The sequence below is a fragment of the Balaenoptera borealis genome (assembly GCF_965194805.1).
Source record: "Balaenoptera borealis genome assembly, chromosome: 16".
Lineage (NCBI taxonomy): Eukaryota > Metazoa > Chordata > Mammalia > Artiodactyla > Balaenopteridae > Balaenoptera > Balaenoptera borealis.
In genome coordinates, this window is record NC_138872.1 from 15,240,679 (window position 1) to 15,268,393 (window position 27,715).

The window sequence follows — 27,715 nt, forward strand, 5'->3', positions numbered from 1 at the left end:
CAAGGAGTCTTTGTTTCCTCCCCTTGCCTGCCCCTCACCATGGCCCATTCATGTGAGACTTGGGCTTCTCCAGAGATGACTCCTCCTCTCACATAGCTAACCCTCTCCTTTTTTTTTTTTTAAGGTGTAGGCTTATTTATTTATTTATTTTTGGTTGTGTTGGGTCTTCGTTTCTGTGCGAGGGCTTTCTCTAGTTGTGGCAAGTGGGGGCCACTCTTCATCGCGATGCGCGGGCCTCTCACTGTCGCGGCCTCTCTTGTTGCAGGGCACAGGCTCCAGACGTGCAGGCTCAGTAGTTGTGGCTCACGGGCCTAGTTGCTCCACGGCATGTGGGATCTTCCCAGACCAGGACTCGAACCCGTGTCCCCTGCATTGGCAGGCAGATTCTCAACCACTGCGCCACCAGGGAAGCCCATTAACCCTCTCCTTTTGCAAACAGAATTTTTGTTTGCTGAAAGATGTAATCTATTTCTATTTTCTAATTACAAAATAATTTATAGAAAAGGGAAAAGCGAAAAAGAATATTAAAAAAGGTGGTCATCTCACTGCCTAAAATTAACATGAGCCCTGTTGTACTAGCTTTCTAGTTTCTTTGCATATTTACTATACGCGATTTTTTGTTTTCTCACGTTTTGAATCACCCACCTTTTGTGACCCATCTTGTGCACACTCCATGAATCGTATAACTATTTCACAAAACGTGGTTTCTCATAATTGCACTGTCCTCACTTAAAATAAATGCCTGTTCAGTATCAAAATCTATACACACTGTATCTATGAGGAAGGGAAGCAAATTCTGCACACTATTTATAACCAGTATGGTAAATCCTTCAAAAAATTCAAGAGAATTTAAAATATTAATGCTGAAATTGTTGTTCATAACTGAAAATAATATATAATTGTTAGTAATCAAAAATCCTCAAAGATTGTTTTACTTTGTTAAGATTTTAAAAGCATAGTTCTTAATAAAAAATGTATCTTGTTTCTTTAGTGTTAAAAAATGCCTATTGTCAAACATCTGTATTATACTAGTTACTGATTATCTAGACAATATCCTGTTGAACATTTTATTCATGAAACCTTGAGTTTTTTAGAGTAAAGTAATTTGTGGTGGAATCTGTGGGTGAAAAAGTAAGTAGGTAATTTAAGTGTATATTGTGTGTATACACACACACACACACACACACACACACACACACACACACATGCACACACACAGCTATCCCCAGAAACCAAAGGGATATCCTCAGAAATACATATACATATATTTGTATGTATACACACATACACACACACACATAGAGAGACAGCTCAACAGAGCTGTTTTTCTAAATTCTGCACAGCTTTCTGCAAACCCATGTGCATGATCCAGAACCAAGAGTGGCAGGAATCCTGGGCAGAACCTCCCTGGCACTCGTCAGAGACTGTACTCCTTAAACAGGCCATTAAGGATTCCCAATATCCGGGCTAGATACAGAGCATGAGGCTGTGATTCTCCTGCATGAAACATCATTTTCCTGCCATAGAAACCAATGTCTTGGGAACCTGTAATCCAAGCATTTTAGGTTTGGCACCATTTGCAGTCCCCATCAAAGTTCCCTTCAGTTGGCTCCCACACCTTTGTATCCAGGTGCCCAAATTCTGCCTTTTGTCTCTGTACTGGTTCACCCTCAGCAAAATCCCCAGAATCTTGGCATGTATTTACACCACTCAATGCACCCAACAGATCCTGGGAAAAGTCACTCATATATGGACATCTCCTATCACTGTACAGAATATTCCAGTAGACAGGGTTTGGGAGGAGGAGGTCTATTCTTTGGGGGTCCCTGGCCCTTGCCCACTTGACTCTTTTTTCTAATGAACTCCAAATCATGTGTACATGTGCTCAATATAATGCACTTCTCTGATATTTGTGAACAAATCTCCCCACTCCTCAACTCACAAACCTGGACCAAGATCTCAGTGCTAGATTTGATCACTTCAAATCTATCTTTTCTAAAGTGGTCATCTATCATTTCTAAAGTGTTTCTTATTCAGTCTCTATTTATCCAATAAAAGCCATAGGCCATTCGGTGGGAGATGATGTTGTGCCTTAATCAGCAAAGGACAATCAATACAGAGAAGGATTAAACAGCACCCACAAGTCAAAGGAAAACAGACATACAGACTCTCCTCCACTCACTACCTGTGGATGAACCCAGATGCATCAGATAAAGACTCTAGACTTGAGTCTGTTGGGGGTGGCCAGAGCTGCAATCCAGGTACACAGTGTTCCTCCTGGCTTAGTAGGAGATATTGCTCACATCAAAGAAAATCCAGGACTTCTGGTTGGGTGAGTATCAAAGAGTCTGCGATATGACCACTATGTTCCTGAGTGGCAATGAAAGATTGGCCGCAAAAAAATCACCTTTAAGTTCTCAGCCTTTGAACTTGCTTTTTCTCCTCTCCTGCCCCCTGTTCCAGGCCACAACACCCCCCCCGCCGCCACAGGCCCCTACCTCCCCCAGTAGGAAGAGGCCAGATAAAAAGGTGTCAGCCCGTTACTACAGACACTCAACTCAGACACTTTCAGAGGTAGGTGGGAGTAAGGGTCTTGAGGCATGAGCTTTTACTTGTGGCTTGCTTGGATGAGTTCCCTGCCCGGGTGGCATCAACACTATTCCTGCGAGGTGAGGATTATTCCCTGTTATTCAAATAAGAAAATTGAGAGAGAGGTGACGGGAACTGTCTGAAGTGCCATAGGAATAAGGGGCAGAGATTAAACAAGATACCAGCATTCCTGACTCAAAATCCACTACTCTCTCCTTTAACATCTGGAAAGCCCAGCATCCTGAATTTGGGGGAGGGGGCCAATAGGTCTGTGTCCTTGTGATGCCTAGCGACCTTTTCATCATCATACACCCTATCTCAGGATGGCCAAAGAATTCACCCAGACCTCTGTATGTGAGTGGTACTCAGCCTGGGCAGGATGATGTTTTTCTTCCCTGGGATCATTTAGTGTACCTGAGGTGTGCAAAGAAGGGTATTGGGCATCTCCAGGATCCTGAACACCCTTTAGGGGCAAGTGAGAAACTCAGAAAACCAGACTAAGAGTGAGGCCTTTTAAATGAACAGATCTCAAAGCTCTGGAAAACTTGGGTCTCTAATGGGGTTTCTGAATACAAATAAACAGCTTCATAGGACACAGGGCTTTGGATTTATTGTGTGTCTGTCACTGGGTGCCAGACTTCCTCCTTCTGTGTGCAAAAGGCAGGTGTCAGGAATCCAGAGGCCCATCCCAATCCGTGCGCATCTTCACCCAGTTACCTCATACCTCATACCCCTGCCAGTAAGTGGATAACAGAGCATCTGCCTTACACATCTGTCTTGCTATGTGCTGGTGCCTTCAGAGGATCAGAATAACACTCTGAGCCAGGCTCAAGGACTGGGACTTCTACTACTGCTAGCTGGCTTTCCGGTGCAAAAAATGTGAGTGATTTACAGGATTTCTGGAAGCCCAATGTGTTCAAAGATATTTCTCCTTTGGCCTAGAGCTTCATCAATTAAGTTGTATCCTTCGGTATAAACATTGCCCAATGGTCAATGAGTCAGTAGGTGAACTTAGCAATTCTCCTTCACCAAGCCATGCTGAAGCAAGCTGGCAAGAATGTGGGTTCTAAAAGGAGAAGGTTGGAGCGCAGATATAAGCAGCTGAGTGGAAGCCCCCAAACATCTGATCTTTTACCTTTTAAGGGCTGTTCTCCTTTTCTTACTCTTATCTCCTTCTCTTACTCTTGTCTCTCCTTGAATTTCCTAAATCCAATTTGCCTCAAAGACAGGAGGTAGAGACACATACATTTGATGTCTTGTTGGTGGAAATACAACCCAACCCTTAGTGAGAAAACGGGGCAGCAATTATTCAAAGCCTGAAACGGACAACATCTTTTGCCCAGCAATCGTTTTCTATTGACCCACACTAAAAAAAATAATAATCTATGTGACAAAGCTTTAGCTGGAAGGAGGTTCATCAGGACATTTATATAACAAAAATAAATTGGAAATATTTGGGTCTTCATGATATGGGGAATGATCATAATATTTATCATTGGATTGTTGGCATGACTTGTGTAATGTGATCATATTTTTTTTGGTCTCCCTTGTTCTGTTAGACATTATTCAGGATAGCTAGTTATTTCCTTGCTTCTTCAGGAAAACTTAGGTAGGTCCCCACAACTTCTGTGACTTCAGTCACAAAACATCTTCTCAACCTAATAATTAAAATGTGCAGGCCCGTGAAATTAGCCACAACTTCATAAATTGTTTAGAACTGTGGACCCTCCTTTTTCTCAGAGGCTCCAGTTATGGAAGAGAATGTGGCCAACATTTTTCTCTTGAGCTCTTTGTGATTCTGTTCCTTCACCTCCAACTGGCTTAAAAAATTTCTGGCTCCTGGGTGGTAGAGGGAGGAAGCACCAATAAGAGAGAGTGGGAGTTCTTACGCAATAGATGTGATCACAGGCTGGCGTTGTACTTCTGGTCTCCTTTCTTTCCCCCTTCCTCCCTTCCTCTCTTTCTTTCTTCCTCCCTTCCTCCCTTTCTTTCTTTCTTTCTCTTTCCTCCCTCCCTCCCTCCTTCCCTTCTTTCTTCCTTTAAGAAATGTTTTCCCCATTTTTCTTTTCTTCTTCTTCTTCTTCTAATATTTTATTTTATTTTATTTTATTTGGCCACACTGTGCGGCATGTGGGATCTTAGTTCCCCAACAAGGGATCGAACCCAGGCCCTCTGCAGTGGAAAAGTGGAGTCTTAACCACTGGACCGCCAGGGAAGTCCCCTGGTCCTCTTTCATGGGAGATTTCAAGGGTTCATTGGAGACACAAAATGGCATCAGGCCATTTACAATTCAGATACTTCCCAAACTGTAGCCCTCTTCTCTGCTACTACAGGTCACGTTAGCCAAATTCCCCACCCTTCAGAGTCTTTAGTCAGGACTCGAACACAAGTCTATGGTGTCCCTGCAAACTTTTGGGGACACACCGTAAGCTCTGAGTAGTATCCACAGAGCATATTCTCCCAACTTGGAATTAGAAGGCAGTATCTCTACTTTCCTTGGCAAAGCTTTTGACTAATAACATCTCCTTCAAAATCCTCTCTTATAACTCCTTCAACTTGGGATCATCTATGTAGAGGAAAGTTTATTAAAAATTTTTTTTTAATTTTTACTTTTTAAAAAATTTTATTAAATTTTGTTGGAGTATAGTTGCTTCACAATGTTGTGTGAAAGTTTTGTTTTTAAGTTTAAGTTTGGTTAGCAATTTTTCTCAAGTCCTGCTGAGTAATCTATCTCATCCACTCTGTCTTAAGGTCTCAACTAAAACTTCCATTATATCATCCTGTTACCTATGTTCTTAATTAGCAAATCAGGACACTTCATGTGTTCTACTCTTCCAATTTCATAAAAATAATGACTACAACATGAAAGTATACATGTATACAGTTATCTCTGGGTGGTGGAATTATTAATGCTTATTCATTTCCTCTTTGTATTTAAAAAATGATACAACCTGAAGATTTATTGCTTTTTGATCAGAAAAAAAACCAATGTGTTTTTAAAAGAAATAGCTTTGTAAAGGAAGGGGTACATAATGTGAGATGGGGAAGAAGCCCGGGGAAGCCAATGGCTAGCTTGCTATATAGGTAGGTGCCAGTGGGTGGAAAGAGAAAGTAGGAGAAAGAATAACACAGTATTCACTAGCACTTTCTCTTTCTTTCCTACCCTATTCCCCTTAATTCCTTCTCTACTTTTAGCAGCATCGAGAAAAGACCTGTCTTCTGCCAAAACTTAACCCAAACACACGCAGCAACTACCATGAAGCTCTGGGCTCTCCTCCTCATCATGCTCACCTGTGAGGTTGTGATGCTTCTGCCCGTGCTGGGAGGCCTCAAGCACAAACCTTTCTGTAGGTGATGGGGCAAGGGAGGAAGGTGCTGTGCCCAGGCCTGGGATGTCTGCCACAACCGATTCAGGGCCTACCTTTCTAGGATCACCCTTTAAAGGACCAGAAACTTCTTTTAAGCGGAGACATCCAAGAAAGATTAGGTTGAATGTTCCCAATCTGGCATCGTTTCAAGCTTCCTCTCCCAGTTCTGAAAGCAATAGTGGGTACATCGAGAGGGAATGTAGCTTTTGCCCACATTCCATAAGCTAGCAGGAAACAATATTTGCCAATGTCAGACCACCTTGGGTAGAGGAAACACCAACACAGAACTTCCCTCTGAGCCCATATTTTCAGAATCTCTGTGCCTGATCTGAGTGAGCCTTTGATGAATACCAAAAGGATAATATTTAGCACAGTTGTTTAGTTTGAGGGGAAGAATCTTTTAGAATATGAAAAAATGGAAAAGACAAATAAGGGGTCCTTATGAGTGAAAGTTTGGGGGTCATACGATAAGAAAATGGGATAATGAAGTGACCTCAAGGGAGGATTATGGGCCAGTGAAAGATGTGGCATTTGGGGAGAGGCTGAGTGCTTAGGTGGTATCATCAGGGAAGTGAATAGAAAGAGGAAAAAGTAGGTTCCTATTCTCCCCTGGCTCAGTTTTCCAATCTGAAAATTGGGTATGGCAATTGGAACTAGAAAATATTACAGACCCTGAAATCTAAAGTTATATGGGAATGGACTTGGTGAGGTGGTGTCATCTGTGATGGGGTTGTCCTAGGTCCCATCTTTAGGGAACTTAGAGAGAACCCAAAGGCCTGCAATGCTGTGGGAACATGTGGAAAGAGGGAAGTCATGTCATGTCAGGATGGTCTTCTGTAAAAAAGCCACTGGCTGGAATTCACAGAAGGGATTCTCCTCAAAAGCAGAAAAATACTTTGTTGCTTAGAGCTCAGGGCTTTTTAAGCTTGAGAAGGGTCTCTTCTCTAAGTTGTGGGTGGATGGACACTGCCAAATTCTACCGTCTCAATTCCAGCTGAACTAAGAGATATTGACCAGTGCTGGGTACAGCCTCCATCACTAACGTATTGTTTAAAAAGGTGCACTAAAGCAAGGGGATGCTCCTTTCCGAATCATACATGCTGCTGGACCTACTGTGGCGACATCTGCTTGGACAATGAGTGAGTTGTTTGGGGTGGGAAGGTTGGGCCTGGGGATGCTTCCTCACTGCTCCTCACCCTCGTTCAGAAGCTATGGCCTGGAACAGAAGACATAGTCACCTCAATCCTGGTCACAGAAATAGGCAGCATAAGGCAACACCCTCCTGCCTCCACGCCTAAGCTGCCACTCACTGTAAATTAAACCAAGATACCAGCATGGGAACCTCCACATTTCTTTTCACTCTCATTCAATTCCCCCCCAAACATCACCCATCAGTTTGTTCATCCCTTCTTTGTCCAAGGTCCCAATTATTGCCTCCTTAGTCTGGCCTCTCCACTGGCCCCTTATCTCAGCCAAGCCCAAGAAGACCCAGTCTCTACCTGTCTGCTCAATTGGCAAATCTCTTGAGAGAAATTGATTAAAAGTGGGTAACTCCTGGGAATTCTCTGGTGGTCTAGTGGTTAGGACTCCGTGCTCTCACTGCTGAGGGCCTGGGTTCAATCCCTGGTCGGGGAACAAAGATTCCACAAGCTGCATTGTGTGGCAAAAAAAACCAAAAAACAAAAAACAAGTGGGTAACTCCTGATCTGACAGGAAGAATTCCTGTTCCCATTAACTGTGGCTAAGGGTGCTATTAAGTTTGGGAGTGTATGTCCCCCAGGGTTCCCTGACTTTTTTAACCACTTAACTTTTCTCTTCCAGAGAACCCTTTAAATTCATGCTAAAACCCTAGATTCTAGCTGACCCCCGACTAGTGTGGGCTGGAGGTTGACTGTGTGGTCAAGAAGAGGGCTGCCTTGTTCTCTGTCGGGATACCCACTCGCTCCAGCTCAGGACCTCTTTGTTCTCTCCTTGACCTCTCTATCCTGACAAGGCTCAAGTCTTTGCCAAATAAACTGATCCACCAACCTGAGGGCTCTGTATTTTTTGGTATTTCATCCTTGTAACTTCATTTCTTTCATTATAATCCCTAAGAGCCTCCAAAGTTTTTCCCATCCCATCACGGGCACAGGCACCCAACTCTGCCTTCCAGTTAGAACAATGTATTAGTCAGGTATGCTCATGGCTGTAGCAAAAATACAGAGATTTATAAAAATCTCATGGGGTTAACACGGTAAAAGTTTATCCTTATTCACAATACATTTCCCTGAGGGTGATCAGTGAACAGCCACCCATGTCATGATTCAAGGACCCTGGCTCCTCCCATCTATAGCTCCACTGTCTCCTAGGACCTCTTCTGCATCCAGCCAGTAGCTGGGAGAGGAAAGGTAGCACAGAGGCTCATACAGAAGGGCCAGGCATAGAAGTGGGGTTTACTATTTCTCTCCACATTCTATTTGCCATAATGTAGTCATATGGTCCCACCTATTTGCAAAGAAGACTAAGAAATATAGTCTAGTTTTATGTCCAGTAAGAACAGGAAAGGGGGTTTGGTGAACACACGGCAGTCTCTGACCTGCCTATTTATGCAAAGCCAGACTCCTTAAGTAAGACCCAGGACCCTGGCCTCCACATCACTCTGTCCCATGGAACAAGCACCTGCTGGTAAGAAGCTGGCATCTACTGTCATTACGGAAAGAGTTCCTGACCTCAAGGCGGGTACTCAGAGCTTCCAGAATGATTCCTCCTTCTGCCAAACCTAGTATCCTCTTATTTCTGCCGGGTCAGTTTTGTCTGCCTGTCAGTTTTACCTGGGTAATATTACTCATATCCTGAGATTTCAGGTAATACAAGGCAGGCTTTCCTGCCCATATTGTTTCCCCGAATTATATCTGAATTTCTACCATTTGTCATCAGTATCTTGAAGATCATTTAAAAAATACAACTTCTCCTGGATGAGGGGTACCTACTATATATCCAGGCTTGTGCCTCTTCCTGATCCAGAGGACAAGATATTCTCACTTAGATGGATGAGTCAGTCTAAGTCTAAGTTGATAGCTGAGTCATGCCTATCAATTTACAGCCTGAAGAAAGGCTCAGGAATGTGCAAAGCCCAAGGCCAGGCAAGAGACTAAGTCCTAGTAGAACACTGGTTAGTGCCTTAGAGCTCAGAATAATGAAAAGGGACAATGGCTCAGGGGCTCAGGTAAACATCCTTCAGGAGTGGGGCTCCAGGCTCCCCACTATGGAGTGCCACTGGGGATTTCCCTTCACCATTATAGTAGTGTTTTACTTTCTCCTGGATTAAAGATCCTGTTTCCAAACCCCACCTCTCTCTCTTTCTTACAACCTCATTTTGGTAATATATACCCTATAGGGGCTTCCTGAGAGAGGGTAATTGAGAACTAACTAAATAAAGTAAATTTAAAAAATTTGACATTTCATGCCTTCATTCTACCCTTATCTTAATGTATAGTTCGGCTGGTATATCAGTTTGGATTAGTTTCAACTACATGTAACAGCGACAACAAAGAAAATGGTGGCTTAAATAAGAGAGGTTAGTTGCTTTTCATGCACAAGATTCAGGATTTAGGTATCCAGAACAAGTCTGATAGCACCACAAAGCCATAGCATATCCAGGCTCTTTCTGGTCCACTGTCCTTGATGTGAGGCTTCCATTTTCAAGGTCACCTCATGACCCACAAGGACTGAGCAAGATATCAGATATTCCCCTCAATTAATATAAAATTCAGGCAGATTAAAAAGTTAAATCAGAGTAAGAAAACTCAAAGCATAGTAAAACTAGAGGAAAATGGAATAGACTATGCCTTAAAATTTGAGAAAAAGACTCCAAGGCCTTAATAATAAAAATGGCATTTGGTGTCACATTTTTGAAATATTAATCATTATTTCAGTTATTTCAGTCATTATTTCTGTAATTCCTTTTTTTTCCATCAAGCCCTCTTACCATGAAACTAGAACGTGGTTTTTGTCAGTAAAATATTTATATAATAAATAGGTACAAGTTTTTTTTGGAATTAATGAACTAAATTTTTAAAAACTGAAGTATAGTTGTTTTACAATGTTGTATTAATTACTGCTGTACAGCAAAGCGATTCGGTTATACATTCTTTTTTTAAATATTCTTTTCCATTATGGTTTATCATTGGATTACAATTTTTAAAATTTGGAAGTTTACAGCTCTCTTTTATGAAAGATAAATGACCCTAGTATCTATCTATATCTAGTTAATGGATAACTGATAACACTTCATTACTTTTCTTCATACTTTTCTGTGTTTTTCAAATTGCTAAAATGAAAAATGATAAAGTTACAAAGAATTCATTTCTGCAATGAGAGAAGTATAAAGTATAAGAGAAGGAAAGTACTTCATGAGATGTCAATGCCCAGCCCGGGAATGGTGGACAAAAAAGGAGAAGAGGTAGAAACAGATGGGGCAGTGAGACCCCAGTCACATGATCTCCCAACTCCCCACTCTGGAACCCTTCTCTACTCCCTGCAGAACCTGGCCAAAATTCTGGGTCTCCTGCCAGAGTCACCTTCAGATGTCCAAGATCAACATTATGAAGTGGTTGGGTCTCCAGTTGCTGACGCTCCCCTACGTAGCAATACTGCCAGTTTCAGGAAGCTGGAAAGAAAGAGTGGATTCTTCCCTTGAATTTCCATCTTATAGTAGGTATTCTGGCTGGGCTTCAAAATGAAGAGTGAGTAGGGAACAAAAGGACCTTTCTCAGTCCAATTGCAGAGAAGAACCAGGGGCTGGTGTGGATAAAAGCATTGGCTCTTTTTTAAAGCCAAAATACCTGAGGGAAGCTGAGTGTTTAGTTCTCAAGCTTGAGGGTCTCCTGTTGCTACAAATAACACATTTTTTTTTAAAATGTGTGTAGATGGTGTTTTTGTCGGGAGGACACTTAACAGTGAAAACCTCCATAAAGTCCAGAGCTTAGCTTGAGCTACCAGGAGTTTATATTCTCAGGAGTTCCAAGGATGAGTGGCACACTGGAAAAGGACTATTAATTATTTCTTGAAATATGCCCTGTTTACGGACCTGAATATTTCAGAACATTGGGTATGGAGAGGAGAAATAAAACACATGCTCGATGAAGAGAAATTTGGAACCGCTAGTGTAAAAAAATTGAAATAGTAAAATTGAGGGGAGAATAGTAGGTAACTAGTGATAAAGGTTTCTAGGGAAGGGGGACTTCCCTGGCAGTCCAGTGGTTAGGACTCTGCGCTTCCACTGTAGGGGGCGCAGATTCCATCCCTGGTCAGATCCTGCATAGCTGTGCGGGGGCGGCCAAAAAAAAAAAGAAAAAGTGTTTCTGGGAAAGAACTAGGTCTAGGTTTGTGGGCCATTTCCGCCAGAGGTGGAACAGTGGAGCTCCAAGGCAGGTTCCGTCCCTGTTCTGGGTCTCTGTTCCTCCCACTCTGTGAAATGAGAGTGGGGCACTAGAAGATCTCTTGCGACTCTTTGTTCTGAGACTTGGGTTTCAGGACCCAGGCTCTGTGAGTTTATTTTATTTATTTATTTATTTGGTTGCGCCGTGTATTAAGTGCGACAGGCAGGCTTCTTAGTTGTGGCACGTGGGCTTCTTAGTTGTGGCATGCCAACTCTTAGCTGTGACATGCATTTGGGATCTAGTTCCCTGACCAGGGATTGAACCCAGGCCCCCTGCATTGGGAGCGCAGAGTCTTAACCACTGCGCCACCAAGGAAGTCCCTAGGCTCTGTGAGTTTAAATTCCATGGGGGTGACTTCACGGTGGCTGGGTTTGTTGGGGGCGGGAGTGGGAGCAGGATCTTGACACCAGGCACCAAAAAGCCCACCTAGATCCTTGGGCAGGGAGAGGAAGAAGAGAAATCAATGGAGTGGGTCCTGGGTTCTTGGAGGGGCTGCTAAGAGTGAGAGAAACTCTTTTTCTGGGAGTCAGTGCTCATGTACTCCTTCTAAGTTGAACCAAAGCTGAAACTGAAGCCCTGCAACAAGATTCCCACTAATGAGCAGTGTGCCACCAACTGCAAGTTTCGCACAGTGTCAGACTGGTCGTCACTGCTGGAGGGCCTTCTGTGGAGATGTCTGCATGCTTCTCAAGGAAAACGGTAGGATCTAAGAGGCACCTTTTCCTTGCCATTTGGTTCTCAAAGACTGTGGGCTCCCAAGTGGTGGGGAGATGGACAGCAGGAGACTCGGCATCTCCAGTTCCAATGTGCAATGCAACCTGGGCACCCCTGTCTCTTCATCCATCTGAGTCCCCACTGTCCACCTATGCGTCTACCTGATTTATCCAAACTTCAGGAGGTCCGACATTTATGTCTCCTTGCTCGTGGTTGACTTAAAATATCCCAGGAGAAGCCTTGTGTGAGCCTTCCCTACACCATAGAACACATCTCTGCCCCTAGGGTTTGGGAGGATCTGTTAACGTTTAATAGAAACATGTTTCTCTGGATTGTGTGACTACTGAGTACCTACCCCTTCTCTCTTCCAGTGAGCAGCAGTCCGGATCACAAAATCAACAACATCCTGTCCACTGTTGAGCCCACAAAGCACCAGTGAGAGTCGGAGGATATGTGGGAGGCTTTGCAAGAACGTGCCATGACCTCCAGTAGGGTCATCCTCTTGCTTCAGCTCTGGGTAGGGGAGTGGGTCCAGGCCAATGTCTCTGCCAACCCTCTTCCCTAAGCTATTATGTTATCGGCTTTAATTCCTTGACAAAAAAGCTGTGACAGTAAACCAGACCTCTGTTTCTTCTTCCATAGTCCCCGTTTCGTTCACTGACCACCCCTGCCCCACTTTACCCAAGCCCCCAACTCCTGCCTCCCAGTTTGGATCTCCCTGCCTTCTCACCCTTTAGGGGCTTGATGTCCTTAGCTAAGAATTCTGGATTCTACTCTTCTTTGTCCATTGACTGACATCCCTGGATGTTCTTAAGGCTACAGAAAACACTGTTCCTCTGAGATCCCCATAACTTGGGGCAACCTTTCTCCCATTATCTCAGACCTGTGATTTAACTAATCCATGGAATTGTAATCTTACCTAAAGGTGATAGGACCAATGGTCTAGAATGGAAAGGAAATGCCACTGGCCTCCTTAGTTCCTTCCCGGACAATATCTAATGTGTTACCATTATTTATTCAATCATTTGGAATCTACAGGCATATTTTCAAATGTAAATACTCCTAGAAAGAATACGCAACCTTCAGAGGGTTATAGCCTACTATGTGCCCAAGACGGTGGCAAGGGCCAGTCTACATAAATGGGGGTGTCACTAACTCTATCTGTTGGCATATAACACCAAGAAGGGGTTAAGTCTTATGATCCAAACAGGTAGAAACCAGGATGGGACATAACAAGAAGGAGCCAATGGACAGGCAGTCAGTGCGTGAAAGTATAGAAGACAGAGGAGTTGGTATGTGTTGTGGCATCAGGGTTCCTGGAAGAAGAGATGCTTGTTCCTACCTTGAAGGATAGGGAGGAACTGGAATACCTCAAATGGTAGTTAATTTTCTTTTTTCTTTTTAACATCTTCATTGGAGTATAATTGCTTTATGATGATGTGTTAGTTTCTGCTGTATCACAAAGTGAATCAGCTATACATATACATATATCCCCATATCCCCTCCCTCTTGCGTCTCCCTCCCACCCTCCCTATCCCACCCCTCTAGGTGGTCACAAAGCACTGAGCTGATCTCCCTGTGCTGTGCGGCTGCTTCCCACTAGCTGTCTATTTTACATCTGGTAGTGTTTATATGTCCATGCCATGCTTTCACTTCGTCCCAGTTTGCCCTTCCCCCTCCCTGTGTCCTCTGATAGTTAATTTTCCTTCTCGACAGATTAAATATAGACTTGGGGGGGAGGGGAAGGGAACTTGAAGACATGAAAGCTTTGCTACCCTATCCTCCCTCTGCCTCCAATAGCAACAGATGAATGTGCAGAAAAGGCTGGATCATGAGTTTGGTATTAAGTTCTATGACCCTAGCATTTCTAATTTGCCAACTTTTCCTTTTTGGTCTGTGTTGTTATACCCATAAAACCTTCAGAGAATAAGTATTGTTTGCCAAAATTAGCAAAGGAGAACAAACAGGCGTGGACAGGTGACTGAACCTATTCAAATTCACTCAGCAAGTTGATGATGAATGAATATACAGACCCCATTCTCCAAACACCTGTGTACTTGAGTTTCCTGAAATACGTCTATGTCAGGGGCCCAAGATGTGCTTCAAGGAAGGGGTCTGGTGGGCAATAAGGTTGGGGAGGGGCACTGTGCAGAAAGAACATTAAGTGAGGTGCGTGATGGAGGACAGGTCCTTAGTGTTCTCCTGGGCCAGCAGGGGATGATTGCCTTAGGACAAAAGCAATGAACTGTTCCCTGCTGAACAATTAGAAGAAGAAGCGGTTGAGAAAAATCTCTGGAATCACTTGGCAGATAGAATACTCTCATTCACCCCCAGGTGTGCTAGGAACACACTGAACCTTTGTACTTGGTTGTCTAGCTTCAAAGCCTGGAGTTAACCCACTCTGGAAGTAGGTGGTGATTGGTATTCAAAGGTGTGGACTGGGAGTCCCCCAGGGGATCTCATTTTGTCTTTGCTGGAACGATTGGTCCCTAGTAAACTGGCCTGCCATGGCCAGAAGAATGATTGACCAGCTGACAATTTTAACATACTTCTCTCCGTAACTGATAACATAGGAAGACCCGCCTGCTCCCTACCCCCCAAAATCAGCACAGATATAGAAGATTTGAACAACATAAATAAAAATGTGACTAATCAACATATCAAAAAGAATTCAGCATTGCCATGGAATATACTTTCTTTCCCAGACCACTTGAACATTAAAAATGTCTCAACAAATGTCAATAAATTGAAATCAAACTGACTACAGTGGAAATTCAAACTGACCACTGTGGAAATAAGCTAGAAATAAATAAAATGAAATAACTGGAAGATTATCCATATGATTAAAAATTAAGCAAGGCAATTCTAAGGAACCATGGGTCAAAATGAAATCATGATAGGAAATAGAAAATATTTTGAACTGAAGAATGAAAATATGACATATCAAAACATATGGATACAGAATGATGTCAATAAAATGGTGACATAGGACCCCAACCTCTGTTCCCCCACAAAGAACAATCATTAGACAGCTTTCCATGAACAAAAACAGCTCTGGGAGAGATCTGGAGTCCACTTAAGAAAACTGAGCAACGCAGAAAACCTGAGAAGGACCGCCTGAGAAGAGAAGGGAGCCATAAGTTTGTTCTCTATGTCTGTGAGTCTGTTTCTGTTTTGTAAATAAGTTCATTTTGTAGCATATTTTAGATTCCACATATAAGTGATATCTTACATATAAATATAAATATAACTGAATCACTTTGCTGTACACTAGAAACTAACACAACATTGTAAATCAACTATACTTCAATAAAAAAATTTTAAAAAAAGGAGAAAGGAGGACGGCCTACATCATCCCATCCCCCAAGCTGGTATTGCTCAGGACCCAGTACTGAGAGGAACTCTCCCAGCTAGAAAGAGTTCCCCTCCCCAGAAAAGGAAGAAGAGCAGGGTGAGTGACCAACTTCCCTAGCCTTCTGGGACACCTCGTAAAAGTCCAGCTTCGGTTTGACCCTGCCCAGACTGGCAAAGCTGAGACACAGAGAGACAGCTAGAAACAAAGAAGAAAGCAGGGGCCGCCAGTAGCAGCCCCACACTAGGAGTGATCTTGGTGGATGGTGACCTGCTCTGCAGACAAACCTAGCAGACTTCACCCACAAAGAAACCAAAGGCCAGCATATCTGCCACAGACCCCTGCAGGTTTCACTAGCTTTTGCCGCACAGGTATTGCATACACTGACACCAGCCACTTGAGTCCCTCCCCACTCCTTATCCCCTTAGTCCCCAGTGGAGGCCAGAAACTGCACTGGTATCCAGCCCAGGCCTCTGTAGCTTCACAACTGCAAGATGCCAACCTCGACCCCCGTGGCTGACCCCTCACTGCAGTGCGCATGCTCCGGGCTGGCCCCTCCAGCTGTGCACTTGCATGCCGCTGGTCGGATGCCCGTCAAGGGCCTCCACTGCAGTGTGCACGACCCAGGGGACGCAGTGAAGCCATGGGGGAACACACCTGACAGCCAGGGCCCCTGCAGCTGCTTGTGGTCGTAGATCAGGCTCTATCTTCAGTCACTGACCTGCACCACTGCACCCATCTGCAGACGGCCCCTCCAGCTGTGCAACTGCACCCCCCCCAGCCCGACCGTTATTACAGGCTCCCACCGCCATGTACCCATGGTAATACCCAGCAGCTGTGGTAGTGCATGCCAACAGCCAGGATCCCTGTAGCTGCCAGTGAGCCCATAGTTGATCCCAGACCTTGCTGCATGCTCTGGCTCCCACCACTATGTGTGTGTCTGCCACCAGCCACTGCCTCTATACAAGCACCTGCACCTGGCCCCTGAAGCCAAGTGTATGCACATCACTGGCTCTGACCATCACCACTGCTTGCCCTGGTCCCTGTCTGCTGGACCTGGAGGTGCTGCTGAGGACTCCAATAGCCTTTGCAGCCACTGCAGCCCCCTGCTGTGCTTGCCAAGGACCACACTGCAGCCCCCTGCTGTGCTTGCCAAGGACCACACTGCAGCCCCCTGCTGTGCTTGCCAAGGACCACACAGCTGTTGATGTTGTGAACCCTATCAGCTTGAACCAAAGAAATATCATGCCCTCTCTGGACCTGGTGCCATTACATGCCCTTGCATATGGTACCCTGCACCACTAGACCTAGGGTCACAGCACCTTCAGTCATGACCCTACTTGTGGGTGAAAGTCTTCCTTTACTGAAGTCAGTCAATAAAGTCTGGAATTATTGACTGCTTCTTCAAATGCTCAGATACCTAAGCAAGGCTACAGAGAACATGAAGAATCAGGAAACTGTGACTCCACCAAAGGAAGAGAGTGTAACTCCTGTAAATGGCCCCAAAGAAATGAAAATCCAGGAATTGCCCAACAGAGAATTAAAAATTTTGTTCTAAAGATGCTTGGAGAGCTACAAGAGAATATGGATAAAAAATTTAACAAAATAGGAAGCAATATAAGAATAAAAGGAGAAGTTCAACAAAGAGATAGAAAAGAAGAAGAAAAAAAAAAAGGACCAAACAAATTTTGGAGCTGAAGAATACAATGACAGAATTGGAGAAATGAACCGAGAGCTTCAAAAGCAGAGATGGCCAAGTGGAAGTCAGCTAGAACACAGATCAACTGAAATTATCCAATCAGAGGAACAAAAAGAAAAAAGAATGAAAAAGAATGAAGAACATTTATAGTATTTATGGGACACAATTAAAAGAAAACATCTATGTATTGTTGGAATCCCGGAAGGAAAAGAGAGGGAGAAAGGGTTAGAAAACTTATGTAAAGAAATGTTGGCTGAGAACTTTGGAAACCTGAGGAGAGATTTGGACAGCTAAGTTCATGAAGCTAAGAAGTCATCCCAATTTCCAATCCAAAATGATCTTCTCGATCACATAATTATAAACCGTTAAAGTTAAGGTTCCATTAAATATAAGATCTCACACACACACAAAAAATTGCACACAGTTTAAGAAAACAAGAAAAATGGGGAAAAAAGTCAAGAGAAACAGCAGAGCACACATAAAACAATGACAACATTTGCTCACACCACACACAAAACTAAACTCAAAATAGATTAAAGACCTAAATGCAAGACTTGAAACCATAAAACTCCTAGAAGAGAACATTGGCAGAACACTCTTTGACATAACTCATAACAATGTTTTTTTGGATCTGTGTCCTATGGCAAAAGAAATAGAAACAAAAATAAACAAATGGGACCTAATTAAATATAAAAGCTTTTGCAGAGCAAAGGAAACTAGAGACAAAACAAAAAGACAACCTATGGACTGGGAGAAAATATTTGCAAATGATATGGCCAACAAGAGGTTAATATCAAAAATAAACAAACAGCTCATACAACTCAGTATCAAACAAACAAGCAAACAACCCAATCAAAAATTAGGTAGAAGGTCTGAATAGACATTTTTCCAGAGAAGACATTCAGATGACCAACAGGCACACAAAAAGATGCTCAGCATTGCTAATTGTTAGAGAAGTGCAGATCAAAACAACAATGAGGTATCAGCTCACACCTGTCAGAATGACTATCATCAAAAAGTCTACAAACCACAAATGTTGGTGAGGATGTGGAGAAAAGGGAAACCTGTGCACTGTTGGTGAGAATGTAAATTGGTGCAGCCACTGTGGAAAATGGTATGGAGGTTTCTCAAAAAAACTAAAAATAGAATTATCATATGATCCAGCAATTCCACTCCTGGGTATATATCTGGAAAAAATGAAAACACTAATTTGAAAAGATACATGCACTTCCAAGTTCATTGCAGTATTATTTACAATTGCCAAGATATGGAAACAACCCATATGTCCATTAACAGATGAATGGATAAGGAAGATGTGGTATATATATATACAATGGAATATTACTCAGCCATAAAAAATGAATGAAATTCTGCCATTTGCAGCAATGTGGATGGACCTAGAGAATATTATACTCAGTGAAATAAGTCAGACAGAGAAAGACAAACACTGTATGATATCACTTATATGTGAAATCTAAAAAAAAAAAAAATCAAACTAGTGAATATAACAAAAAAGAAAAAGACTTACTTGGGGAATTCCCTGGCGATCCAGTGGTTAGGACTTGGCACTTTCACTGTCATGGGCCCAGGCCCAATCCCTGGTCAGGGAACTAAGATCCCGTAAGCTGTGTGGTGCAGCCAAAAAAAAGGATTCACAGATATAAACAACAAACTAGTGGTAACTAATGGGGAGAGGGAAGGGGGAGGGGCAACATAGGGGTAGGGGACTAAGAGATACAAACTACTATGTATAAAATAAATAAGCTACAAGAATATATTGTGCAGCACAGGGAATATAGCCAGTAACTATAAATGGAGCATAATCTATAAAAATTTGAATCACTATGTTGTACACGTGAAACTAATATAATATTGTAAATCAACTATACCTCAATTAAAAAAAAGACACATAAATGCCTGGAAAGGTTGAAAGCAAAAAGATAGAAAAAAGTCTAGGTAATTGCAAACAAAACAAAAAATGGTATAGTTCGATTAATATCAGGCAATAGAAAACTCTAAGATGAATATTTATTTTAGGGATAGAGAGGAGGTCACCATATAATGATAAAAGATTCAGTTCACCAGGAATGCATTTGTATTTACCTAAATCAATAGAATCAGGATATATTAAACAAACACTGATGAAATTGCAGGCATAAATTGAGAAATCTATGGCTGTATTGAGAGCCCTCAACACACCTTTTTCAATTATTGATAGGTTAGAGACAAAAGAATTAGAAAGATTTAAGATATTTAAACCACACTACGGAGATATACAGTGCTTTGCACTCCACCCTTAGAGACTGCCCTTCCTCAGTATCAGAATGTAGATCACTGAGTAGGAGTTATTTAGAAGGTTAGGTCTTTGGAAGAGACATCTATGTACTCTGCCTGAACTTAGGGCAAGGTGTATTGAAGAGACCCACAGACCTAATTGTCCTCCTCACGGTCTTCTGCTCAGGGACCGAGGCTCAAGGAACGTTCCTGGTTGAGTAGCCATGCAGGAGACACACCACGCCATTGGGATGAGGAATATGTGAACAAGGAGCTCTCAGCCATGGAAACAGGGCTGGGTTTGCTCCCAGTAGGGAAGCAATAGCATAGTGGGACGTAGTGGAGTCTTAGTGGGGCCTTTACCTGTAGTTCCAAAGATTGTAACCTGGAAATTCACATGTTCCCCCAGCTCCTGGACATCTGTAGACCTTTTGATTGCAAAATGCTCCTCAGTTTACTGCCAAGAGCAATCTCTGCCACGAGGGGAAGCTGGGCAAAGAGGTAGGTTCAATGATGGGGCTCTGGGGAAACTCCTGACCAACCAGGCTCAGGAACCAAGGATTGCACTGGGTTTGAAACTGTCCTAAGGAAAGCTGGGAAATAGCAGAAATCTCCCTGCCACCATTCTGGGTGACTTAGATTCTTAGTGTCCCAGAAATTTAAGCTAATTACTTTAATCTCTTAAAATGTCTTGCAGTCTTACCACTATGCATCTTTAGAATGATTAAAATTAAAACATTTACATTAACATATATACACTACTATATATAAAATAGATAACCAACAAGGACCTACTATATAGAACAGGGAAGTATACTCAATATTTTGTCTTAACCGATATATATAGAACATATATATATATATATATATGTATAACTGAATCACTGTGCTGTACACCTGAAACTAACATGACATTGTAAATCAACTATACTTCAATAAAAAAAAATTTTTACAATACTAAGTGCTAGCAAGTACGTGGAACAAGTGGAACTCTCATCCACTACTAGTGGAAATGCAAAATGGTACAGCCACTTTGGAAAACAGCTTGGCAGTTTCTTATAAACATATACTTGTCATATAACCCAGCAATCCCACTCACTGGTATTTACCCAAGAGAAACGATAGCTGATGTGCATGCAAAAACCTGTATGCAAATGTTTGTAGGGGGTTTATTCATAATCACCCACACTGGAAAAAACCCAAATGTCCATTAACCAGTGAATGGATAAACAACCTGTGGGACATCCATATAAAGGACTATGACTCAGCAATAAAATGGTACAAACAACACACCACAACACGAATGAATCTCAAATGCATTACGCAAACATGCTGTAAATATTAATATTTTTAAAAATCTGCTACATAACTTTAACAAATGAACCAAAACACCATACTAATTTGATACCCACCATCATTCATTTAAAAAATATGTGAAAAGCACTTGAACAGTAGGAAAATTTAAAACACTTTTTCTTCTCCTTCAACTGCTATTTCCTTTCCTCTTACCCCACAGGCTTTTAACCTGATGAAATACAATCTTATGCTCAAAAGCCTTTTATTCATGACCTTTTCACACTGCTATGCAATAAGAACATGAGTATAAATTAAAATTTAATTTTTTCATTTACTGTGACCGTAAGACCTTAGGAATAAAATGTTTTCTTCTGGATTGAGTTTTCATTCCATTCGTTATTTAAATAACATAATAATAATGAATATATAAATAAATACATTGAAACTACAGATAAATTAAAAAATTTATTGATAAACAAAATTCCTTAGGTAATGCATCCCTTAATGAAACGTAAGTACAGGGAAACAAAAGGAGTTTTGTTATAAGTATGTCGCTTGGTGCTTTGAACCTCTAGCAAGTAGCCAAAAATCACATAATACTGCATAATCAAAAATTATTTAATGATCTAATTGAATATTAAGAAACAGTTTGATTAACCCCTCTTTCAATTTTTATTAAGGCATAGAATTTGAAACCTTACACTTGAAAATAATTTGTTTCCTGATAATTAGAATACTGATCACAAACCACAAGTGATTTTCTTAATTTCTGGAAAGTTTACCGGAAAGGCTTTACCAGCATTTACCAAATGATCAAGAATGTTATTGCTTACACCCATTACTCTTTTACTTAGACACCTTATGTAATCTTATACATTCTGTAAATGTTGGAAAGTTTGAATACTATTAACTTGGTAGACTTTGATAACATATATTTCATAAAATGCATTGATCTTATTGCATTCTCTAAATATATTTTAAAAAATCTTTGATGCTACAGATTTAACTCACTATATTTATGGAAAAATGTTAACCAAATCATCTAATTGGAAAATCAGTCCTCAATCAGCCAAATCAGATGACTTTCTCCCATAAAAAGACTGAATTCATTTTTCAGTTGGGATAAATGTTCCAATACACATCCCTGTGGCAACCATCACACTTCTGAATTCTAATTCTCTTGCCCAAGCAAATCCCCCTCCAATGGAAATGGATTTATTCTGTTTTAAAGTTGCCTGATTTAACAAATACAAATACATAATGACCAATTAAATTTGAATGTTAGATAAACAATGAATAATTTTTAGTATAACCACAGTCCTTACATTGCATGGGATATATATACTAAAAATTATAACTGGACAGCTTGTATTATATTTGGCAATCTTATTAATCTACATCCCTCCCTTTACCCCATCCCAGGAGCTCTGCTTCCTACTAATTGACTACAGGCTAATCTGATCAACTAACTTTCAAGAGTGGTTAATAGGTGTTACTAGGTTAAGTGGTAAAATTTCAAACCAAAAGGGTGACTTGATCATAAGAATTTAAGGCATCATAGGGCTTTTTGCCTAATCTTTTGGGGGAACAGAAGTAATGATATACAGTCTTTGACTAGCAGACTCAAAAGCTAAAAAGGTAATAGGTACCATTTTTTGCATTCACTGTGTTGTTTACTGACTAAAATATATTAAGCACTAATTATATGCCAGTCATCATGCTTTACACAATCGTTCAATTAATTCTCAGGTCTATGAAGTGGGTGTTATTATTATTTCCTTTAAGAAAAACTGAGGCTCAGTGAGGTTATGTGACCGAGCCAATGGGACCACATAGCTGGTATGTGAGAGATCCTGGAAGTGAACTCAGGTCCAACTCCAAACATGAAATTTTTGACCATTGCATACCACTTCATAAATAATCTTCACGCCATCTTGTCTAACACTCACAATGAGACAAAGCTTCTAGGTAGATTGTATTATTCCCATTTTCTAGATGAGGAAACTGAAGATCTAAGACATAGCTATAGCTACTAGTGACCAAAATCAAGATCCCTGTGTTTGGGGCCATAATTCCCATTACTGAACAGTCCAGGCAGTATTGTAAAATTTGGGGAGGATACAGGGTTAGAATTCTGAAAAAAAAAGGTGATAAATTACCACAGGTCTTTACTTTTAGGCAGCCATATAGTGTGGGTTCAGGAGATCTGGAAAAGATTACCTCTTTCTCAGTGTCTGAAGTTCTCCCAATAATACAGATGCATACTGTGGCATAAAGACTCTCTCTCCTTCTCTCTTCTCACCCCCCTTCCTTTATGTCTTCCTCCCTTTCTTCCTTCCTCCCTCTCTTGCTATTTTTGAAATGCATTTCCTCCAAGAGAGGTAATGCAGTAAGACATTATCAGTTCTTCACATTACTAAAACAATATACGTAAAGACCAGGAAGAGGCATATAGAAAATGGAGGCTTGAGTGAGTGGGGGAAGATGTCTGTTTATGTGGTTGTCTGAAAGTATCATAAGCTCCTAGGCTTGTATAACACCAGAAGGAATAAGAGGCAGCCCTTTGTTAACCCAAGGTCATCTGGGATCTTTTTGGCACTTGGGGCACTAAAACCTAATGGGATATGCCCAGGCCTTCCTGAAAATCCCATACCATCAGTTTCTTGTTCAGTGGAGCAAAGAAAAATTCTCACTTAGTGCCTGGGTCTGCCCCAGGAGTGATTGTGGGCAAATCAGCCCTGCAACTCTTCCAGAAAAATCCCTGTGATCTTTCATGTGTGGCCTCTCACCCAGGAGCAAGATGATGGGCCAGCGTCTGGGTAGATAGCGTACAGCATCCCGCCCGGCAGAGTGTGGGGCTACTGGGAGGGTCCTGGGACTGAAGATCCTGCCCTACTTGCCACGTGACCTCACATGATGCATCTTGGTTTTCTCATCTATGAACTGAGGAAATTGGTGGATCATCCCTAAGCTTCCTCTGCAGATGCTTGTGTCTCTCTCTGGCTTGCGCCTAATCCCTGCCCTCTTCTCACCCCCCTCCACAGGCACCTTCCTCTCCCAAGCTCCACCTTCTCCTGGAGGAATGTCGCTCTCCTGCTGCTTCTCTCCCTCTCTTTGGAGCAGACATCTGCATCACCAGGCCGCAGAGTCAAACGTGGGTTCATAAAAGCTTCAGCTGTTCTTTAGGAGGTGTTCTTGGGGACTGAGGATTAGACATGAAGCAAGGACTCGTGTCAGATGAGGCCACTTCTACTGTGGTTTCAGAGAACTAGCCCTACTCACCCACTCTGAGCCCTTCAAGTCTTCCCTTACCTGCTCCCCACCCCACCAAATTATTCCCCGAACTTTTCCTGATATGTGTCTTGTCCAGGTTTAATTTTTGAAAATTCATCAATCACTAGGCAGGAGACTGAGGACAGAGGACCAGTGAGGAGGCTGGTACAGTAGTTGAGGGGAGAGATGGGAGGAGGTCAGGAGCTGCCCTGAAGAAGTGGTAGCAAAGAGCGAGAGGAGATGGGATTTGGAGAGAGATTTAGGAGGTAGAATTGACCCAAGTCCATGACTGATAGGATGCTGGGGTGATGGTGAGCGAGGGGAATTGAATCTCAGGGTTCTGATAACAGATTAGAACTGTGGATGCCAAATATCAAGATGGGAACAGAGAGAAGGTGCTGCTTGGGCATGGGGAGATGCTAGCTCTGTTTTATTTTATTATTATTTTTTTCATTGAAATATAGTCGATTTACAATGTTGTGCCAGTCTCTGCGGTACAGCAAAGTGACTCAGTTATACACAGACATACATTCTTTTTAAATATTCTTTCCCATTATGGTTTATCACAGGATATTGAATATAGTTCCCTGTGCTATACAGTAGGACCTTGTTGTTTATCTATTCTAAATGTAATAGTTTGCATCTACCAACCCCAAACTCCAAGTCCATCCCTCTCCCTCCCCTTCATCCCCTTGGCAACCACAAGTCTGTTCTCTGTGTCTATGAGTCTGTTTCTGTTTTGTAGATAGGTTCATTTGTGCCATATTTTAGATTCCACATATGTGATTAGTTCCATTTTAAACATGTTGGAACAGAGGTGTTTATTAGATGCCCAAATGGTGTTTTCACCAGGCAGTTGGATATAAGGGTCTTTAGCTTGGAAGAGAGGATAGGTCTGGAGGGAGCTATGGGAATCACAGTTGGGATTGTGGGAATGGATGTGATGTCCCGGAAAGTATAAGTTGAGGAATGACAGAAGACACCATCTACTCTTCTTAGCTTCAGGCCGTCTTTGGAGTGTGCATTAAGGGTAGTAAAATATAGTTGGAAAGCACTAAAATTCTTAGTGGCCAGTCCTCACCAAAGAACTGGAGCTTCTGGAGTGAGCCATGGCTTTGAAGTCCCAGACTTGCCCTCAATTCACTATATTATCCTATTTGACCTCTTTTTTTGTTGTTGTCAACCTATGCGATTAGGAAGTTGATACCAATGATAAATATGGTCTTTTTAAATCTAAACTTCTGTAATTCCAAGGTTCAATAGTATCCAAAAGAATTATGTCTCTCTGGTCAGATTCCACCAGAAAGATGCTAAGTTTAGAGACATGGAGCCACATTAAGCATTGTATCAGCTGTCTGCTGCTGCGTAACAAATTACCTGTAGGTCAGAAGTCTGGCAAGATGTGTTGAGGTTCTCTGCTCAGGTTCTCACCAGGCTGAAATTAAGATGTCCATCAAAGCTGCCATTCTCATATGGGACTCAGGGTTCTCCTCCCAGCTCACTGGTTGTTAGCAGAATCACTCCTGGCAGCTGTAGGACTGAGGTTTCCTTACTGGCTGTCAACTTTTAGAGGTCACCCTCATTCCTGGGCAATTTGCCTCCTCCATCTTCAAAGCTATGAATAGCAGGTTAGATTCCTCTTATACTTTGAATCTCTCTGACCTCTTCTTCTCCACCAATCAGAAAAAAATCTTCTTTTTAAAGGACTCAACAGACTGGATCAGGACCTCTCAGATAATCTCTGTGTTTTAAGGTCAACAGACTTAGGGCTTTAACTTTATCACAAAATCCCTTCACAGCAGTATCTAAATTAGTGTTTTATTCCATAACCAGAGAATGGGAATCTTGGGGGTACAACTTTAGAATTCTGTCTGCTACCAACACTGAAATCGGGAAGCCATGTCCAGCCCTAAAAAGGAAGACAGCAAACCCATATCTGCCAAGCTCTTACCAGGTACTGGGCACTGTGACAAGTGCATTATGGGTATCATCTTATTTCTTTTATTTTCCTTCTAGTTTTATTGAGATATAATTGACATACAACACTGGATAAGCATAATGATATGACTTACATACATCATGGCTGAGGCCGGGGGTTCCTGGGGTTAGTGCTGGCTCACTGGTGGGTGGAGCTGGTTCCCAGGGTCTCTGGCTGCAGAGCCCTGGGTTCTTGGAGTTGTTTTGGCTTGCTGGTGGGTGGGGAAGGGACCCAGGTGGTTTTGGAGCTGGTGCCTGCCTACTAGTGGGTGGAACTTCATCCCTGGGTCTCTGGCTGCAGGGTGCTTGGGGTCCCAGGGCTAGTGCTAATTCACTACTGTAGGAGGGCTGGGCCCAGGGCCGTCTGGTGGACAGGGCCAGGTCCTGAGTTGGCTGAGGGATCTGGGGGTCTTAAGGCATCTGGCCTGCTGGTGGATGAGGCTGTATCCTTGCCTGGCTAGCCACTTGGCCTATGGGGTCCCAGTGCTGGTGCCAACGGGCTGGTGGGCAGAGCTGGGTCCTTGTGCTAATAAACTAGAGGGAGGATTCCAAAATAATGCTCTCCAGGACCAGTGTGTTCGTGGTAGAACAAGCTCCTAAAAATGGCTGCCCCCAGTGTCTATGTCCCCAGGGTGAGCTCCAGTTGCCTCCTGCCTCTATGGGAGGCTTTCCAAGATCAGCAGGTGGTTCTGACCTAGGCTCCTTTCAAACTGCTGCTTCTGCCCTGGGTCCCAGAGCATGTGAGATTTTGTATGAGCCCTTTAACAGTGGAATCTCTATGTCTCACAGTCCTCTGGCTCTCCTGAAAGTTAGCCCCACTGGCCTTCAAAGCCAAACATTCTGGGGCTTTCTTCCTGGTACAAGACTTCTGTGCTGGGGACCCCAATGTGGGGTCCAGACCCCACACTCCTTGGTGGTAATCTCTGCAATTGTAATTATCCTCCTGTTTGTGGGTTGCCCACCCGGGAGCGTATGTCTTGAGTATATATCTCCACCCCTCCTACCCATCTTATTGTGGTTCCTTCTTTATATCTTTAGTTGTAGAAGATCTTTTCTGCTAGTCTTCCGGTCTTTCCCATCCATAGTTGTTGTGTAAAGAGTTGTAATTTTGGTGTGCCAGTGGGAGGAGGTGAGCTCAGGGTCTTCTTACTCCACCATTTTAATTCTTATAAACGGCTTGTAAGGTAGAGATTATAATTCTCATTTCACAGATGGGAAATTTATAACTCAGACAAAGGAAGAGATTTTCCCCAAGATTTTTTAGCTGTTGTGGTGGAGTCAGGCTCCGAAGCCAGAGCTGTCTTATTTATAGTGCTCTTTCCACTCCACCATTTCTTCCCCTTGAGCGATAACTGCAAAGTCATACGGTAGAACTCAGCTTGGTCTTGAGTTCACAAGGAGTCAAGAACAAAAATCAGGCCTCCTGACTCCTATTTCCACCACTCCTCACTATTTAATTTCCCTTATCAACTAAGATACAGGAGGCAGAGGAATTAGGCATTAAAATAATTAGTTTTAAGAGGAGAAAGGAACTCCTGAATTTAAGGCAAGGGTCTTGGTCCCTATATAACCCTCTGCCCTGGAATCTGAATGGATAAAGAAGATGTGGTGCATATATACAACAGAACATTACTCAGCCATAAAAAGAATGAAATAATGCCGTTTGCGGCAACATGGATGGACCTAGAGATTATCATACTAAGTGAAGTAAGTCAGACAAAGACAAGTATCATATGGTATCACTCGTATGTGG

The 27,715-nt window shown here is 42.4% G+C and overlaps 2 protein-coding genes across 4 annotated transcripts in view; both read left to right on the forward strand.

The window, feature by feature from the left end:
- The window catches only part of WFDC8 (WAP four-disulfide core domain 8), a 123,555-nt gene that overhangs the window by 89,629 nt on the left and 6,211 nt on the right, over nt 1-27,715 (forward strand). Inside the window, exons 1-4 of one of the 3 annotated variants that reach the window (XM_082361819.1) lie at nt 10,640-12,076; nt 12,463-12,608; nt 19,826-19,917; nt 23,757-23,866. In XM_082361819.1, the coding sequence (XP_082217945.1) occupies nt 12,543-12,608; nt 19,826-19,917; nt 23,757-23,866 (268 nt within the window). In that variant the 5' untranslated portion in view covers nt 10,640-12,076; nt 12,463-12,542. Of the gene's footprint in view, nt 1-10,639; nt 12,077-12,462; nt 12,609-19,825; nt 19,918-23,756; nt 23,867-27,715 lie in introns of those variants that run through there. The other 2 variants (XM_082361820.1, XM_082361821.1) reach the window with 2 other exon arrangements.
- WFDC9 (WAP four-disulfide core domain 9) lies at nt 5,846-8,645 on the forward strand (the record flags this gene model as incomplete). The annotated part of the gene is made up of 2 exons (XM_082362338.1): nt 5,846-5,936; nt 6,907-8,645. The coding sequence occupies 2 exons, from the start codon at nt 5,846-5,848 to the stop codon at nt 7,098-7,100; spliced, it is 285 nt and encodes a 94-aa protein (XP_082218464.1). The 3' UTR covers nt 7,101-8,645.